We start from the raw sequence: 17,229 nt of genomic DNA, 5'->3' as shown, positions 1-17,229 counted from the left end.
AGTTTTGAGTAAAATTGCAATGAGCCCCTTTTACCCCTGTGCCCTTCATTTTTATTGAATTTATCCGCTACTTTACGGATGAACTGTATTTACGCCTTTTGAGAAAATTTAAACTGCAACCAGAGAAAACGACCGAGGATTCATTTGAACGCTTTATTCAACAAGTTTACTTGTCAGTGCTTAAAGTCAATGACGTCAATGTCATAAATTTGATGTAAAAAAAAAAATTTGTTGGTTAGTTTTTAAGTTATTGTATCCAGAACAGAAAAATCCAAAAATATCTATGATTTGTATAGATCCGGATCCAACACCATGTCCTCCCAGATTTTAGGCCCTGAATGGTAAATCGTGGTAATTTAAAGCTAGTGTTTGTTATTAAACATCACTTATTTTTCTTAGGAGTTTATGCCCAGACGGTATCAATATTGTCACTGAAAATGGTACGGTTAAAGACCCGAAAACGGCTCTTAAAAAGGCTTTGGACGTATGTAATCTAATATTTCCAACTCTAACATTTCCTAAATACTTCATAAATTTTAGTCAGACCTAAAAACCATTGGAAAGTCTACCTTACCGAACCAGTTGTCTAAGAGTCAAATTGGAAAGGTAAGAGATTCTTACTACTACAAAACAATAGTATTTTCTTTTATACATTGTTTAACTTAATAGGCACTAGACCAGTAAATGAACAAATAAGAAAAGTTTAATCAGTAGTAGTAAATCAGTTATACATTTACTTAAGTACTATAACATTTTTAAAGACAAAAGTCTCGACAATTTTCTCTTATTATGAACAACAAGAGATATGTTACCCTTTATATTTTTTAAATTTTGCCAATTTTTATAACAAATGCCCAAAATCCCAGTAAATGAACGAACTCCTCCAATAAATGAAAACTATAAGACTAGTAAATGAACATAAGGTTTATTTTTAATAAGGTTTTTTTAATTATCAAATATTTAAGTTATATATACTGCCTTTGGATGATATTGGCTCTGAAATTTTTTCTAAAACAAATTTTCTCTTATACCAAATTTGGTCCACATTTTTGGGCCATCTCCAAAAATTTGGTTTTATATTTTCCATAACGCTGATCTCATATTCTTGGGCACCCTGATTTATATTTTTTATTAAACCTGGATACCTCTTCTTTCGGTAACTTATAACCACGAAGTCTCCAATATTAAAAGCTGCAAATGTGAATACATTATATGATTAAAATATATTTTCCATGTATCTATATGATATAAGACCACACACATTATTTATTTCCTTACTTTTACTGCTTGTTTTGTCAGGCTTCTTCGTTTCGTCGTCTATTTCTTTTTTAACAACTAAAAGCACATAAATATCAACATTATAATTTCTTTAATCCATTTTTTTATAATTACTAAACTCACCTTTATTTTCTCGAACTCAATAAACTTTTCTGATTCCCCTTCTTTAACAGCCAATTTCAACTTCTTGTTCTCTTTTCCGGCTAACTTTTTATTTTCATCATCAACATCCTGGATCTTGGTCGCTTCCGCATCATTTTGTTTTTCTTTAACTAAAAGCATAATACATTAAATTTCATTTTATTCTAAATTCTTATTAGGTATAGTTAAAATGAGCTTGATTTTCTCGAACTCCGTTTATCAACTTTTTTAAATCTTTTGTTTTTTCTGGTCCCCCTTCTTTAACAACCCTTTTAAGCTTCTTAGCTAATTTCTTAGTTTCAGAACATTTCTTAGTTTTAAAACTTGTTGACAACTTTCGAATATGTGGCACCTTTCCCGTTAATTTGTTATGTAAAGTGGACTTTGGTATGCCATATTTAGAAGAAGCTTTATTTAATGAAATAGTTGCAGCTTGAATTTCACTAATTGCTGCATCCAAAGCTTCCTCCGTGTATTTAAAACGTGAATATTTTGGAGCCATCTGAAAAATAATTGTTGTCCAATAAATGAACACCAGTTAATGAATGTTTTCTATTAACGTTCATTTACTGGTTTGACTGCATTTGGGTATAAATGCTATTATTCAAGTTAGTTCAGTTCTATGTAAGATATGTTTAGGGTTGAAATTCGCATAAAAAAATATTTTAAATAAAATCCAGTAAATGAACACACTGTTCATTTACTATATTTAAAAAAATTATTCAATCATTCAATATTTTAAAGAAAACAATTATGCTTGTATTAACCTATAAAGTGCATTTCTTATACTTATTTCATAAAATATAATAGCTATGAAGCCTAGAAAAAAACATGTGCTTACCTTAATATTATAAAACAGAGACACAAAATGGTCACGCGGTGACACAGTCACACTTCAGTCGCTTGTTTTAAACTGTTTTGCCAATGCCTAATTGAGGCTAGTAAATGAACTCTATAAAGAAGATGTGCGCAATGTGTTAGAAAGAGATAATAGAGCTTTTCCATCGAATATTCTTATTTTTCAAGAAATTTAACTCACTGTTCATTTATTGGGTGCTGTTCATTCACTGGTTAAGCGACCCTACCTAATAATTACTATATAAATTGGAATTTATTACAATACTAAGAAAAGGAAATTTACTTAATCTAAACAATGGATTGGTGTTAGAGACAATATATTTTGTGACATTCCATGATATAGGTTCAAAAATAATTTTTAACAGCACTGTTAAACTGATATAGTACTAAAGTTTCTTATTTCTACAAGTAAATAATGAAAAGTAGTAGATGCTTTTCATACTAAATTATGCAGAGCAACATTTGTTTTAACATGGTTTAAGTATATATTATATATTACTTACATTGACGAATATTATGTTACATATTACAATATATTATGTTACATTGTTGAATATTAGCATGTTGAGTATGATCCACAGTATTAGCAAAGATGAGTATGGCTGATGGTTAATAATTTTAAAAATCTACTGACTTTATTCAATCTTTAAAATTATATTTAATGGATAAATGGAAAATAGGAATTAAATTCCTAAGGTTTTGGGAATTAGTAAAGATTCTGTTACAATTATGCACATTTAAATGTCAGGAATGTCTAATAACAGTACTTACTTATCACACTAATAAATCTAGAAAAAGGGGTTTTAGAGACTTTATGAAGAGAATGATATTTTACCATATATACTTATAGTTTGACCAGATTATAAAAATTTAGGCAAATTTTCAGATCTAAAGATCCTCAAAGTTAGAAATTTATATGTGTACCCACAAGTTCCATTATAATAATTTTTAACGGCATTATGCACAATGCCTAAGGAAATTACTTTATATAATTTACCAAGGGCTGTAACCTCCCCTGTTACTCAATGTTACTTGATTACTATAGGGTCATACTAAAAATAATTGCAAGAGGAAAAAAATGTTTTGAACATGGTGAAATAGATCATGAGATGGTTCAAGATGAAAATGGTATCAACAAATGCTACTACTGTAAAAGTTCAGAACATATCAGTATTTCAAAAAAATGTTGAGAATTTGAGAGACAAAAAAGTATTAAAAAATTAATGGTTAATGAAAATCTTACACACTTTGATGTGCAAAGAATGTGTTATAAAACTTATACCATCCCTAATAGAAGGACAGAAAATGACAATTTTGTATACATACCTATTGAATTCCCATCTGTCAAGAAAATAATAGAGATTATGAAAGCATTGCCATAGGACAAAGAAGATCTTCCTAAAGCAACATAATGAATAAAAGAACCTACCAACAAGTATTAGAAAACCTACCAAAGAAAAAGCAAGTAAGCAATATGACAAAGTAGAGCCTGATAAATGACTAAACTTTCCCAATTCTAGGCCAAATAAAGATAACAAATCAACATTCTTACCTATAAAACCACAAAATAGAATAAACAATAACCAGCCTTCAACTTCAGTAGATTTAAAAAAAAAACTATTCAAGCTCAGAATCAGTTCAGCCTAAATAATCGAGATAATAATAATAAAAACGATGATCAAATATATATTTGAGTTGAAAATTATTGTAAAACATGCCTTGAACATATTAAGAATGGCTTAACAAAAATAATACAAGAGTTCAAGGCGGATGTCTTTTTCTTAAATGAGACATGACTAAAAACAGACCAGCATTTCAATTTGCTAGGATATTTTCTTATCAGAGAAGATAGACCAGATGGCTACGGAGAGGTGGCAATAGGCATCAACAACAATATAATATTCTCAATACCTACTATTAACTATAATAAGCAAAACCAGGACCTAGAATGTAAAATAGTCCCCATTATGACCTTAATAAATTAAGAGCATATGCACATCATCAAACTCCAGAATTGAAAAAACTGGCTAGAAAGAAAAACAAACAATAAACCACTACAATAAACCAATTAGATCAGCCAATAGTATTAATGGGCGACCTAAATGCGCACCATAGTGAAGGAGTACAATAACCTAATGATAACACTAGCCTCTTGAATCTGTTCATTACAAACATAGAAATGGCAGACCATATGACATGGAATAAGATAACAGACTGGCAATCATGACCATTATCTGACTATATTAAATATCAATGAACCTATTATAAATAGTAACCACTGCAGTTACAAAATTAAAAGATAACCAATTAGAAAATGTAATCAAGCAAATTGGAATGAATACTATCTTTTTATTGAAAAGGATTGGGATCAGGATTGTTCAATAGAGCTTACCCAACGTAAGCAATGCATCAAAAACATTGCCAAAACAAGATGATTTTTTAAAAATAAAAATAAAATAGAATTTAAACTATTCGGTGCCACCATTAACAAAGAATCCAACATCAAGCTCATGCCTATTTAATATATATATTCAGAAATTATTCCTAGAGAAATGGAAATTTTAGCCTATGCTGACTGATCTGGTGCTTTTTGTGAAGGAAAAAACGCTGGCGAGATGGTATTTAAATAAAATCAAAAAGGCACTCTTAGAAATAACTAATTGGTTTAATCTAAATTACCTTAGTATAGCATGCTCCAAATGTGAATCAATTCATTTTGTGAAGGGAAACAGAAGGACTGAGATCCTTCCCATAACCATAAACAGGATTACTATTCCATATAAAAATTAAGTATAAGAAAAAAGTTAAGTATAAGATAAACCCATTGGGGTGTGAGAATTGTCCCGCATTATTCGCAGAGGCAGGATTTAATAATTTGAAGCACAGACGAAAAGGCTTGCTGTGAAGTATATTTCAAAAATTTATAATATTACAGATCATCCACTTCTACCTAATCTCAGGAGTATCAAAGAACATAAAATGCATAATCCGAATTATTAGAAAGGATCAGATATATCATATTTTGGTGCAGGCTATGGACTATTTTGGTCCTTTTGATAATATAAAAAGAGAAATTCTTGCATGCTTTGCATTGTGTATTTCCTGTATTAACCTTAGTCTGCGAAAAAATGATTTGAATATCAAAAGAAAATTTATAGATAGCATCGGCACCCTAAAATATGATAAATTCACGTAAATTTACGCAGATGGATCTAAGAAGGGCACAAGAACGGTATTTTGAGTCCGTTGTCCAATTAAAAACTACAATTATTCAAAAAGAATTATCGACGAAGTAGATATTTCTACTGCAGAAATTGCTACAATTGACGAGGGCTCTACGCTCTGATATTTACTAAGCTTTAATCCTAACCGACTCTAAAGGTGCAATAGAAAAACTTAACAAAGAAAATAACATATATAGTCTTATATAAATTGGTTTATATAAGACTATCAAAGATGCATCGAATATATTTTGTAATAATCAACTGTTGCAGGCCATGCCAAAAAGGTACATAACAAATTTCCAAAATATAGCTCTAAGTATATTCCTATTTCATAATAAGACAATCGTAAAAACTTATTAGGTGATAAATGGGAAGGATTTTATTGATCTTGTAAAGTAAAGTAGACATCATAAAGATTCAGGAAAACCGAATGATGAAAGTGAGACACACTCAATCTGTGAACATGCCCTAAGGCAACATTATGGGTTTGGCATCGATGTTTATCATTATTCCAGCTGCCTTAATTGTCATGAAATGGGGTATTTCTATGTTAATATTTTTTCCGTCCTCACAACAAATCTACAGCAAGTACTTTTGCATTAGCTATACTATAGTTGATCGAAAGAAGTAAATAGCATTAATTCATCCATGGCAAAATAATACTTTCACGAAGTTTGTTTTTTAGTTTCTGGTTAATGATAATAGTATTTCTGTAAAGGGGTCTCAAGAAAATTTTTTTGGGAACTATTGATATATATTCATGAAATTAAGTTACTACTACTAATACACACATTAACAGACAAAGATTTCTTACTCCGTATTTCTTATCTTATATAAGGAAACTTATCGACGTTTGTATATAAGTGTATACTCGTAGGTATTGTTTGATGCCTAGGATGGCAAAAGGTTAAGAAGCTAAGCATTTTTAGCTATAAGCTTCAGATTCTTCTTGCAGTATTTACTGATTTGTTTAAGATCCATATTTACTTTCTGGAGGGGATAATAGGCCAAAGGAATGTATTGTAGGCGATTTATCAGCCAAACATTAAATACTACAAACTCATAGGCCATTAAAAATTTATAATTGGCAATTACAGTTGATGAAAAGCACCTTATTTATTTATACTATTACAAACACCTAATTATATTGTATGTAATAAGATACATGTATTTCTTAAGTTAACTCTTAAAACATCTTATTACCTGAGAGAGTTGTAAAAAATTTAAATCAGTTCTGTCCTATCTTCTGGTGCATAAATAGTTTCATTTAACAATCAGATAGTACTCCTTCTTCTCAGAACTTCTTCCTGTAAGCTCATGTAACATAGGTAATTACGAATATATAGACTGGAATTTAAGAAAAATATACTCCAGTCCATAACCGTTTCAAGATATATATGAGAGAGGTCCTTATTGTTGCACAGAACTAGATTGAGTTGTTTGGTTGCCTTACCAAGAATTAAAATATAGTGCTCATGAAATATTAAATGCTAATCAAATTTCTTACCTCTATTGATCCTCTTGAGGTTATTTTGGAAAAAGCTTCCAAAAGCTGAAGGTCATGAAAATCATCAATGTAGAGTTATATCAATAATAAATTTAATTGTTCTGAAAAATTTTAAATCACACCACAAACTTGTGGTAGCCAAAATAATTAAAAAGTTTTGGCCTTTAAACACCGGCCTATTAGATTAAAAAAGCATTCAACCATATGAGAAGAGAATCACCAAAACTCATGTGTTTTGATTTATTAATTAGGAGTTTATGATAAGTAATTTGAACAATGGTACAGGACGCCCTGTATATACAACATTTATTATATCTTTTTCAAGTAATTTTGAAGAATTAATTTATAAAATAATTTAAGATCATTCACTTATTACACTAATTTTTTTTCTATTATTATAGCTCATTAGTAGGTATCCATTACTGAATGCACTCTTTGTATTTTTGGGAGACAAAAACAAAAATCCTACTCTTTCTATTCTAGCTCTATCAATTTAAATGTAGATAAGGCCAAATCATTTTCAACATACATTCTTTCAGTTGTATAAATAACTTTAAATTTCAAGCATTTTAAGACAATATTTATTAAAATTATACATATTCGTTTCTTATCAAGTAATATTAGTATACTTTTTTTGTACATTTTCATACACACGTTTTTATTACTTTTTCATACAAACATACCAGTTGACTAAATAAACAAAATGTTCCAGGTAGTACTTCAGATTCAAAAAATAAGAAACACTTCAGCTCCCAAATCAAGGGAAGAGTCTCAAGCAGCTCCTCGAATGCTAAAACTAACTCTAACTGATGGGGAATCTTATGTGCAAGCAATCGAATCAACCCATATTAGTAGTATAAGTAGAGAAAAGACTGCTCCTGGTACAAAGGTGCTTATTAATGGAGCCCCGGTAGTCTCAGGTTATTTACTCATCTCCCCCAATAACTGTACAGTACTTGGGGGACAAGTTGCACACATGTACGAAAAGTGGTTATTAGCAAAAAGTGTACAACAAAGCCATAGGCAAGGTAGTAAACAATCTAGATAAATGCCCTGAAACATATACTCAAGGGATTAAATTGTTTCAGTTTCAAATGATGGTGCTCCTCCATGGGTTGCTTTTGGCCACAAAATATTATCGGGTAACCATGAAAAAGGGTTTAAGTCATTGGAAAAAGGCAAGGAGGGAGGCGGAAATTCTGAATTTGATCAACAAAGAAAGGAAGCAATTGCAGAAGCATCAACAGGTGCTGTCAAAAAGACGTTCAGTGGTCGGGTTAAGCAAAATGTTCAACCTGTTCAAACCAACCAGCAATACAATCGAGGTCCGTATTAGCTTTATAACATAATAATATTTATTATTGATATAACAAAAACGAGGATTTAAAACATTTTTTCTGTCAAATCTGTTTAAAAATAAACAATTTTTGTAGGTAAACCAAATGAGAGAGGAGATTCAGACCGAGGCCGACGAGGCAAGTTCTCACGAGACGATGGTGAGGTTGAAAAACCCCAAAAACCTTCTGAAAAAGTATCTTTATTCTCATTTTTGGAAGACAAATTACCAGCGACGGAGTCAAAAAAACCCGCAGCTCCCTCACCATCGTGTAACAAAAATAACTGTCAAAATTACCACCAAAAGGACCCAAGAATCCAACAGAGGGCTGAAGCTAGACAAAATGGAAAACCCCTTGATAAAAATGCTTTTAATAAGGATAGGCCAGTGGAGAGTAACGCTAGTCTTAAACCAATGAAAGAAAAAGCTACAATTAATAATGTAGAAGGAAAAGCTCCTGGTAGGATGGAAACTGGTAGTAAAAGCAATGTAAATAATGGCACAGTAAAAGCCTCAAATGATAAACGAAATAGTCAAAGTATTAGCACTGACAGCTCTAGGTAAGTAATTAGGCTTAACCTCCAATAAGATTATGTTACCTACTAATAAATAGATATTCAATAAGTATATTTATTAGATCTATTATATTATATATTGAGATAGTAGTAGGTCGACAAGGCATTTTAAAAAAATCTGATTAATTATGTCTAAATTAGATGAATTTGAACTATAAAAAACTTATAAATTCCTAGACCCAGAGAGACCCAGTTTCCAATTTCTAAGAATGTGAATCTTCTCTTTTATTTCTTTCCTGTACGTAAGAAAAGACTTCAACGTAAGAAAAGTGTCAAAAGTGTAATTTATGTCTTATGTTGATCCTGAAAATGTACAAACTTCTAGGGTAGATAGAAAGAAAGAAAGAAAGAAAATGTGCTATATTACGTAAGAATAATCTTGTGTACAAGCATCCTACAAGCTAAAAAAACAAAACACAAATACAATTTCAAAAATTTACAAAACAATGAACAAAATTAAACACAAGAAGACAAAACTTTTTGAACATACTTAAATTAAAGATAACTAAATAAAACAATCAATTACTAAATAAAGGTTTTTAAAAAACTTGTTGACAAAACTAGAGAAGAAAAAAGGAAAAAAAGAAAACTTTCCAACATGTCCAAGGTTAAAACCTATCATTAAAAAAGTCATCCAGGTTATAATATGCCTTAGCCAATAAAAGCGACTTTAATTCTCTTTTAAATTTCTTAACATCCGATATATGTCTAACACACAAAGGAACATGATTGTAAATTTTTTTACTTATGTAAATTAATGAGTTTTTGGTAAGGGAAGACGTAGGAATAGGTAGGGGAACATCGTTTACACGACGAGTCAAATGGCCAGTGTCAGAGGGTAGTTTGGGAATTTTGTGAATAAGAGCAGATGTTTCTAAGATAAAGAGTGAAAAAAGAGTTAGGATTTTTTCAGAAATGAAGAGGGGTTTGCAAGAATCTCTTAGCTTAGCAGAACACAGGTATCTAACTGCTTTTTTTTGAATAACAAAGATAATGTTAAGTAGCCTCTTATTGGTTAAACCCCAAAAAGGCAAGCCATACCGAATATGAGATTCAATAAGTGAAAAGTACACTGAACGTGCAACCACCCCTCCCAGCTCTTGTTTTGCCATTCTTACTGCGAAACATCCAGAAGATAATTTCCCAGCTAAATGTAAAATATGATCGTCAAACCGAAGGCGATCATCAATGGTAATTCCTAGGAACTTGCAGCACTCTTTATTCTGCAAGAGGGAATTTTCGTCAAACATCAGACCCTGAACATCGCACTTAAACCCCATAATAGACGTCTTTCTTACATTAAACACGAGCCTGTTGGAAGCACACCACCCTGATAAAATCTGAAGGTCTTCAAGGATACAAGTCTTAATATAGTCAGAATTTTTATGGCTCCATAGTATGGTGGTATCATCAGCAAACTGAACCACCTTGCCCTGCAGTTTCAATGAACTCAAGTCATCCACGTACAGTAAAAATAACAGTGGTCCCAACACTGAGAAAACGTTAAAAAAAAAGTTCATATGAACATGGGTTCAGAAATGCTTCTTCAGGGAGCTGGCAATTTTCATAAGAAGGGGATACTAAAAATAGCTAATTTTACTGAGAGCAAAGTATTATTTTTTATGCAAAATGCATAAGAACATCATAATCTGATGCCCAAACGGAAAGAAATTGAATGCTTAGAGAAATGGGGTTAAATTTACCCAATACCCCCCCCTTGGTTCGCACGCCCCTGGTTAAAATAATTTTTGTTAATTAGCTAAAAAGGGTAAACATACTAACAATAATTTATGTTTCAAAATTGGTTGCGGTAGCTAAAGTAGCGAAAAAAAAGGGGTTTTTAAAGCTTATCTTCAAAGAGCTCTAGCTCTCTGAGAAAACATTCCCGGACCCATGAACTTTTCTTTTTTTTTACGTTTTCTATCTACCTTAAAAGTTTGTAACATGATCAACGGAACACCCTATATCTGTCATTTGTAGCGTCTCTTAATGATCCAAAGTGCTTAATTCCCCTCCAATGTGGGATGTTGCGTAACCAAAATAACTTCCTACAATACTTTTTTTTCTTCAAATTTCTTACTTTAAGCATTGGAGAAATGGTCCACATTTCAACTGCTTCAAGGTTAATTAACGAACTTTTTCCTAAACGCTTTCATGCCGTATAGGACTACAGGCCACGCATAACAATTGGTCATCCTGAGTCTTAATTTAATGTCTAAACAGTGGTGAAATAACAACATTCGCAGGACGTTTTTTCGCATTGTCATAAGCTTGGTCCTAGCGCAACTTATTTTTAGACTGGACGCATTACTTGCATCATTTAGGGCATTTAAAATTGACTGTAAATCATCTGCTGTGTCAGCTGAGATTACAGTATCATCAGCTTTTCTGATATTGATGATAGGAAGGAATGCCATAATTTTAATTCCTAAAGTACTTGTCATACTTCCTGAAATGCTCTCTCCATGTACAGCTTGAAAAACGTTGGTGACAAAATGTATCCGTATATTACTTCTTTTTTAATTGTAAATTCTTCTGTTTTGCTTCCAAAGGAAAGACGTATTTTGGCGGTTTGGTTCCAATAGAAGTTGCGATTTATCCTCTAAATATCGCAATAATAAATCGTGCCTGACATTATCAAATGCTTTCCCATAGTCGATAAAGTATATAAACGCCTTTGCCTTGATTACGGCAGTTCTTTATTAGTTCGGATTAGTATTTGTAGGCTGAAAATAGCTTCTTTGGTATCAAATCCATTATTTTAAATCAAACCTCACAAACTTCTTCGCTTCTTCTATACAGCCTGATGTAAAACGCGTAATAGTTTTAAAAAGTGGCTTGTCCGACGATAGTCACTGCAAAAATGTGCGTTTTGCTTTTTTGGCAGAGGTAGAGGTTGATAAGTTGATTGTAGGGTTTGAAACTGTAATACTTCTGTCTTTGTCGTTAACATCTAAATGTTTAGTGTGACCAATTGCGCGACCTTGCGTTAATTATTAAAAATTAAAGTATTTTTACTATATCGAGGGCTTTATAACGAGGGCGGATCAACGATATCAATATTTCAGAAGCAAAATATATACTCAGCTATCTGTTTTTTGCTACGTCGAACTATAGCTTTTTTCTCGAAGATTATTACCTAGGCATATGTCATAAAAAACTCCTGTTACCAAAAATGGCAGATACGTCCCTATATTATTAAGCCCTCGGTATTATTCATGGCACCTTAGGTATATAAAAAAATTAAGTGGATAGGACCAGTAATTTTCCATATACGGAATGTGTCCAGCCTTAATCAAATACCCTGTTTATGGGTATTGCATGTTAACGGTCTTTCAAACGATTTTCGTATCCGCTTAGCTATCTATAAATTGATTATTTTTTCGTATTATAAAACTACACGTACATGCCATTTTTAGAACCCCTCAAAAATACTCAAGAGACCAAACTGCAACTAATGATATTATGCAACAAAATCAAGGGCATAGTCAAACTCAAAAATATTCCCAACAACAGCATAATAATTACAATCAATATAAAGGTTCAAACGACAGGTAATGTTTGCATATAAATATTTTTTTTAATCTATAAAAAAAACCTATTTAACTGTCTAGGCAAAACCATACCACAAACTACAGAAAAGATAGCTATAATCAACAACAATACCCAGCTAATACCCCGCAGAGTAGTTACAACCAAAAGTATTCAAATCAGCAATATGCACAACAGCAACAATTTAATCCGAATCATAACCTACATAATCAACAACCATATCAAACTGTAAGTCTTAAATCCCAAAATGTGTTTATTTATTTTGCATAACATGTTGATTTATTTATTATCTGTAATACCGGAAAATAAAATTCAAGCCTTCATGTAACCATGATATTGTTTCCTTCTAGTCGATACCTCAAGCAGTTGATGCACAGCTAAATACCGAAGAAATGCATCAGCTAGCAAATAATTTATCGAAAATGTCAGTGAGTAATGAATTTGCTAGTAGATCTTTGAGACAGCATTTGAATTTGGGTCCTCCGAAAAAGCAAGAGCCTCACCAGCAACAAAATGGCTCCTTTGGTCCTCAATTTAAAGTCGGAGATCAATGTCTGGCTAAATATTGGGAGGATGGCAAGGTATTTGTAATTATCAAAGTAAACTAATAAAATATGTAAAGATACTTTTTTTAATGTTATAAAATTATGATATTGTTATGCATTGGTGTAAGGCCTTTTTTAAAACATATCAGTTATATATTTGGGCACTAAATGTAATTAAAATTTCTTTTTTTGGCTAGGTTTAACTGTTGTATTTATAGACTATTTACCTTAATTGTATTATTGTAATCAAGATATGATAAATTTTATCGCGCTTTGGTTATTCATTGTCAGATAAATTCCTATTTTTAAATTTTTCTTCTCTGCAAAAATACCCTTGAATAAAAATACCTTGACTTGAATTGTTTGTTCTCAAATGCAGAAATGCGGGATATGTTGTGTGACCCTCCTTTTTTGAGTATTTAACGGCTTAAAATTCTAATAATAGAATAAATTATTTAAATAATAAATTCAATATAATTTATGTTTGCAGTTTTATCCAGCAATAATAGCAGCAATAACAGATAAGACCTATGCAGTTCAATTTAAGGGCTATGGGAACATCGAGGAGGTTCTTAAGAATGACTGTTTTTCAGCAACTGCCAATATATACAATCAGCCAAATAAAAATTATTCTAATAACTATAATAATTATCAACAAAATAATTTCTCAGGTAAGACAAATGTAATATAAACGTTATCCGACAGATTAGAGAAAATGAAAAAGTAATTTAGATTAAAAAGTAAAACTGTAAATGACTGTGTAAAGAAAGTAACCCTTAAAATACAATTCTTTAAATAAGGTAATCTGGAGACTGCAAATAAGACTAAAGATTCAATTTTTTCTAACAAAAGTCTAAAAAATGTCCTTGGATCCCTTTACAATATTCAATTGCAGCAAAAAGAAAATTCGTTTCCTAAAAATAAAAATACTAAAATGGTGTGGCATTATTGGATCCCATCATTAAACTTTTTTTTTATCAAAAATGAATTGCTGTATCTTCTCCTTTAGTTTGGGTTATGACTTCATAAACGCGTGTTTAAAACTATAGTATAGATAGGTGTCTTCACCCATATTCTATTTTGCGCTTTATTTGTACCTTAGACGATATAACTTGACGTTTAATGTTTCACGTTTTCGTAACATTTTATAAATAGTAAGAGTGATAATTTAAATACATATTATTTATAGAAAAATAATAGATATAGAAAATTGAGTTATTTAAATATAGTAAAAGCCTTACATACTTTTTGAGGTGATTTGAGCAGTTTACGGCCCAACGATTTTTTTGACATGTTTAACGAAACCACTTTTATTTTTTACTTTATGTTGTCGATGATTTGATTATTTTTTATATTTGTATCCTTATTTACTTATATTTAAATATACAATGGTATTGTCACGGGCTAATTACTTTTCTATTGATCTTATATATTTTTAATAATACTTTTTTAAAGTGGTTCATTAAGTTGTTATTTTCAATTAATTGACATTAATTTTGGAGCTTTGATGTTCATAATTAACAAATTGTTATTGCTGACATCCTGAATAAGGTACCAACCTTAGAGTTGGTTGAGGAAAGGTTGGGTACACTTCTTACAATAAATTTCAGTTACCTTTTTTATTTGGAAAAAAATTATATTAACAGTGCTTGTTCAAATAGAAGATAAATTTCACTACTTTTACATTAGTATTATAAACATTGAATAATGCAAAATCCACAAGAAATTCCAAATGAAAACCAGAATTTATCTTTGATTTGTGTTGATAACTGCCGACTTGTACTTAAACCTTGTGGAAGTATGTCAACACTGTAAAAAGTTCTTTGTAGAAAATTGACATGTTGGAGGTTTTTGCATTGCAATGTTTCTAAGAAGTCATTTAGTCAGTCATGAAATTTTTTTTGTATAAAACATAATTTATATAAAAAAAATTATGTTTTTAAATGTGTATTAGATCTTACTCTTTCTTCTAACCAACATTTTTTATAAAAATCTAAAAAAAACCTATTTTACAATATGTGTCAAGCTCCATATGCTCTGCTTTTGTCTATTATTTTTATATTGTTTATGATTTTGTGCCATGCGTAATTTTAATTTGGTAAAAATGCAAACTAGCATCCACGGTTGAAACGTTTCATTATAATAAAAATTACAAAACGACCAATCGTTTCATATTACTTTCCTTTAAAATAAATGTTTCTAAAATCTAATCCAATACTTTATACACTTAAAATAGAGACATTTAACAAACACTGTTTTTTTCAGGTACTTCAATGGAATTTCGGAGTCGACGAGGTCCTCCTAGGAATTAACTAATAAATATAGTAACTAAGCAATAAAAACCCCTTTATTTATATAAAATTTATTACATCAACAATTGATTGTTAACATTCTCTTCTTTTTAACAAAACCGTATATTATATATAAAAAATAAACATTATTTATTAACAAAGCAATGTTGTTCGTATCAATCCTTAATCTTGTAACTATATTTTTTTAAATGACATAGTCCACAAAATATCACTAGCCAAGCGGAATAAAACATTGAAACTGAAGTTTTTATTGAGCGCCTTCAGTATTACACAAAGTGGTGCCAGAGAGATTTGCTTCATAAACACACTCTCCATTTATCCAAGTAGAAGAAACCGAAAAATCATCATTTAACATTACAAAATCTGCATCAGCGCCATAGTTGAGGGTGCCCTTTTGCTTTTCGATGCCGAGAACCCGCGCCGGGTGATAACTTGCCGCTTCTAGAGCATATTCTGGAGAACATGCTGAAAAACAAATTATTTTATAATCTACCGAAATTGACTTGAAAGCAATGAAAATTGACTATGTAAATTGATAAGTTATATAGCGTGACAATACAACACAATTAGACACTTACAATGGCTATATCAGAGAAACCAAAAAAAATTGCTGATAACAATTTTAATAATACTGAGAGGAAACCAAAATAATGTACACTATCGGACAAAAGTAGAAAAACTTTTTAAAATTCCTTATATTGTAAAAACTTATTTAATATGTTGCTTTAGTGACCTAGTTCAATTTTGTTTACTTTTAAGAGTTAACTTGGATGTGAGATCAATTAAAATCCAAGCTGTTTAAATCTTTGGGGTTTCGGGCTATATTAAGCCTTCTTCAGGGCGAACAGAAAAATTAAAGCTCTTCGTTAAATAATATAGAGCAGTACTTTTTTAGTGTTTCCATTTAGTTTGCATTTATCTGGTTTTTGAGGAAATAGTGTTGACGTGTAACCAGAAAAATTAAATTAAAAGCATCTTCGATGTAGTTCTTTCGTTTATTAAACAAAAAAAAAATAATTACGCTCAAATTGTATCTTCCATAATAAATTTAATAAATGTTAAAAAACATTCTCATTACTACCGCAGAATGAATCTTAAAAGTTTTAAAAACTTTACCCCTATACAATTTCTGTTTATTCGTATTTGAAACACCTGACAAAATATTTGTGTCAGTTATAAAGGGTGTCCCAATAAGAGCGCACGTTTTAATTGGTAAATAAAAGTCATAATTTATTTTAAACTGAGTGTTATTTATATTTTAATGTAAAGCTAATACACTGCAATTAAACGTGAAAAATAATATCTGGCAAACTCGACTTTCGTGACAGACTCTTATTCGTTTTGAGAAATTTTTAATTATATTTTCACATAATTGCGGCCCAATTTCGCTAATAATACGTCTAATTTCGTTTTTCAACTGTGGAATTGATGTTGGGTTATTAGCGTATCCGAGGGATTTTAAAAAACCCCAAAGAAAAAAGTCACAAGGCGTTAAATCGCATGATCTTGCGGGACAGTTCTGATCTCCATTCCGTGAAATGACACGACCGGGAAACTGTCTTTGCAACAATTGAATTACTTCACGTGTAGTGTGACATGTCGCACCATCCTGTTGGTACCACATATCGCCCGTATCCATACCATCCAATTGAGGCCATAAAAATCAGTGAGCATATTACGATAGCGTTCGCTGTTCACGGTAACTGCATTTTCAGCCTCTCTCCAGATTTTCTTCGCCCCAAATTCGGCAATTTTGTTTATTAACAAAGCCATTAAGGTGAGAGTGTGCCTCATCGGTAAACAAATTTTTTTTCGAAAAATCGACAACCATTTGTTGTTTTTGCAATACCCAAGAAGAAAATGTACGGTGCGTCGCATGGTCCACTGGCTTTAATTCTTGG

General features: G+C 31.1%; 2 protein-coding genes and 1 long non-coding RNA gene across 5 annotated transcripts in view; 1 reads left to right on the top strand and 2 right to left on the bottom strand.

Annotated features, from left to right (window-relative positions):
* Window positions 1-184: 184 nt before the first annotated feature.
* Window positions 185-15,472, top strand: LOC126738460 (tudor domain-containing protein 3-like). Its single transcript, XM_050443821.1, has 11 exons — window positions 185-341; window positions 400-484; window positions 541-606; window positions 7,721-8,036; window positions 8,097-8,333; window positions 8,442-8,904; window positions 12,339-12,473; window positions 12,534-12,699; window positions 12,822-13,052; window positions 13,507-13,687; window positions 15,282-15,472. The coding sequence occupies exons 1-11, from the start codon at window positions 313-315 to the stop codon at window positions 15,326-15,328; spliced, it is 1,956 nt and encodes a 651-aa protein (XP_050299778.1). The 5' UTR covers window positions 185-312; the 3' UTR covers window positions 15,329-15,472.
* On the bottom strand, window positions 935-2,705 carry LOC126738463 (uncharacterized). The gene is made up of 4 exons (XR_007661344.1): window positions 2,261-2,705; window positions 1,402-1,550; window positions 1,279-1,335; window positions 935-1,191 (listed from the first exon to the last, which is right to left on the bottom strand). It is a non-coding gene; the product is annotated as an uncharacterized LOC126738463 (long non-coding RNA).
* The window catches only part of LOC126738461 (N-acetylglucosamine-6-phosphate deacetylase), an 18,019-nt gene continuing 16,152 nt past the window's right edge, over window positions 15,363-17,229 (bottom strand). For all 3 annotated transcript variants that reach the window (XM_050443824.1, XM_050443823.1, XM_050443822.1), the window contains one exon: window positions 15,363-15,793. In XM_050443824.1, coding sequence (XP_050299781.1) covers window positions 15,576-15,793 — 218 coding nt within the window. In that variant the 3' untranslated portion in view covers window positions 15,363-15,575. The remainder of the gene's footprint in view (window positions 15,794-17,229) is intronic.

Source organism: Anthonomus grandis, chromosome 7 (genome assembly GCF_022605725.1).
Source record: "Anthonomus grandis grandis chromosome 7, icAntGran1.3, whole genome shotgun sequence".
Taxonomy (NCBI): Eukaryota; Metazoa; Arthropoda; class Insecta; order Coleoptera; family Curculionidae; genus Anthonomus; species Anthonomus grandis.
The sequence above is the reverse complement of the archived record's forward strand: the minus strand, read 5'-3'. Positions and strand labels throughout refer to the sequence as shown.

Bases quoted from the DNA above. Each gene is read 5' to 3' on its own strand.
- LOC126738460 (XM_050443821.1), top strand. From the start codon at position 313: ATGTCCTCCCAGATTTTAGGCCCTGAATG. The intron at 8,905-12,338 runs GTAAGTAATTAG...TGCCATTTTTAG, and splicing joins ATTAGCACTGACAGCTCTAG to AACCCCTCAAAAATACTCAA. The intron at 12,474-12,533 runs GTAATGTTTGCA...TTAACTGTCTAG, and splicing joins TATAAAGGTTCAAACGACAG to GCAAAACCATACCACAAACT.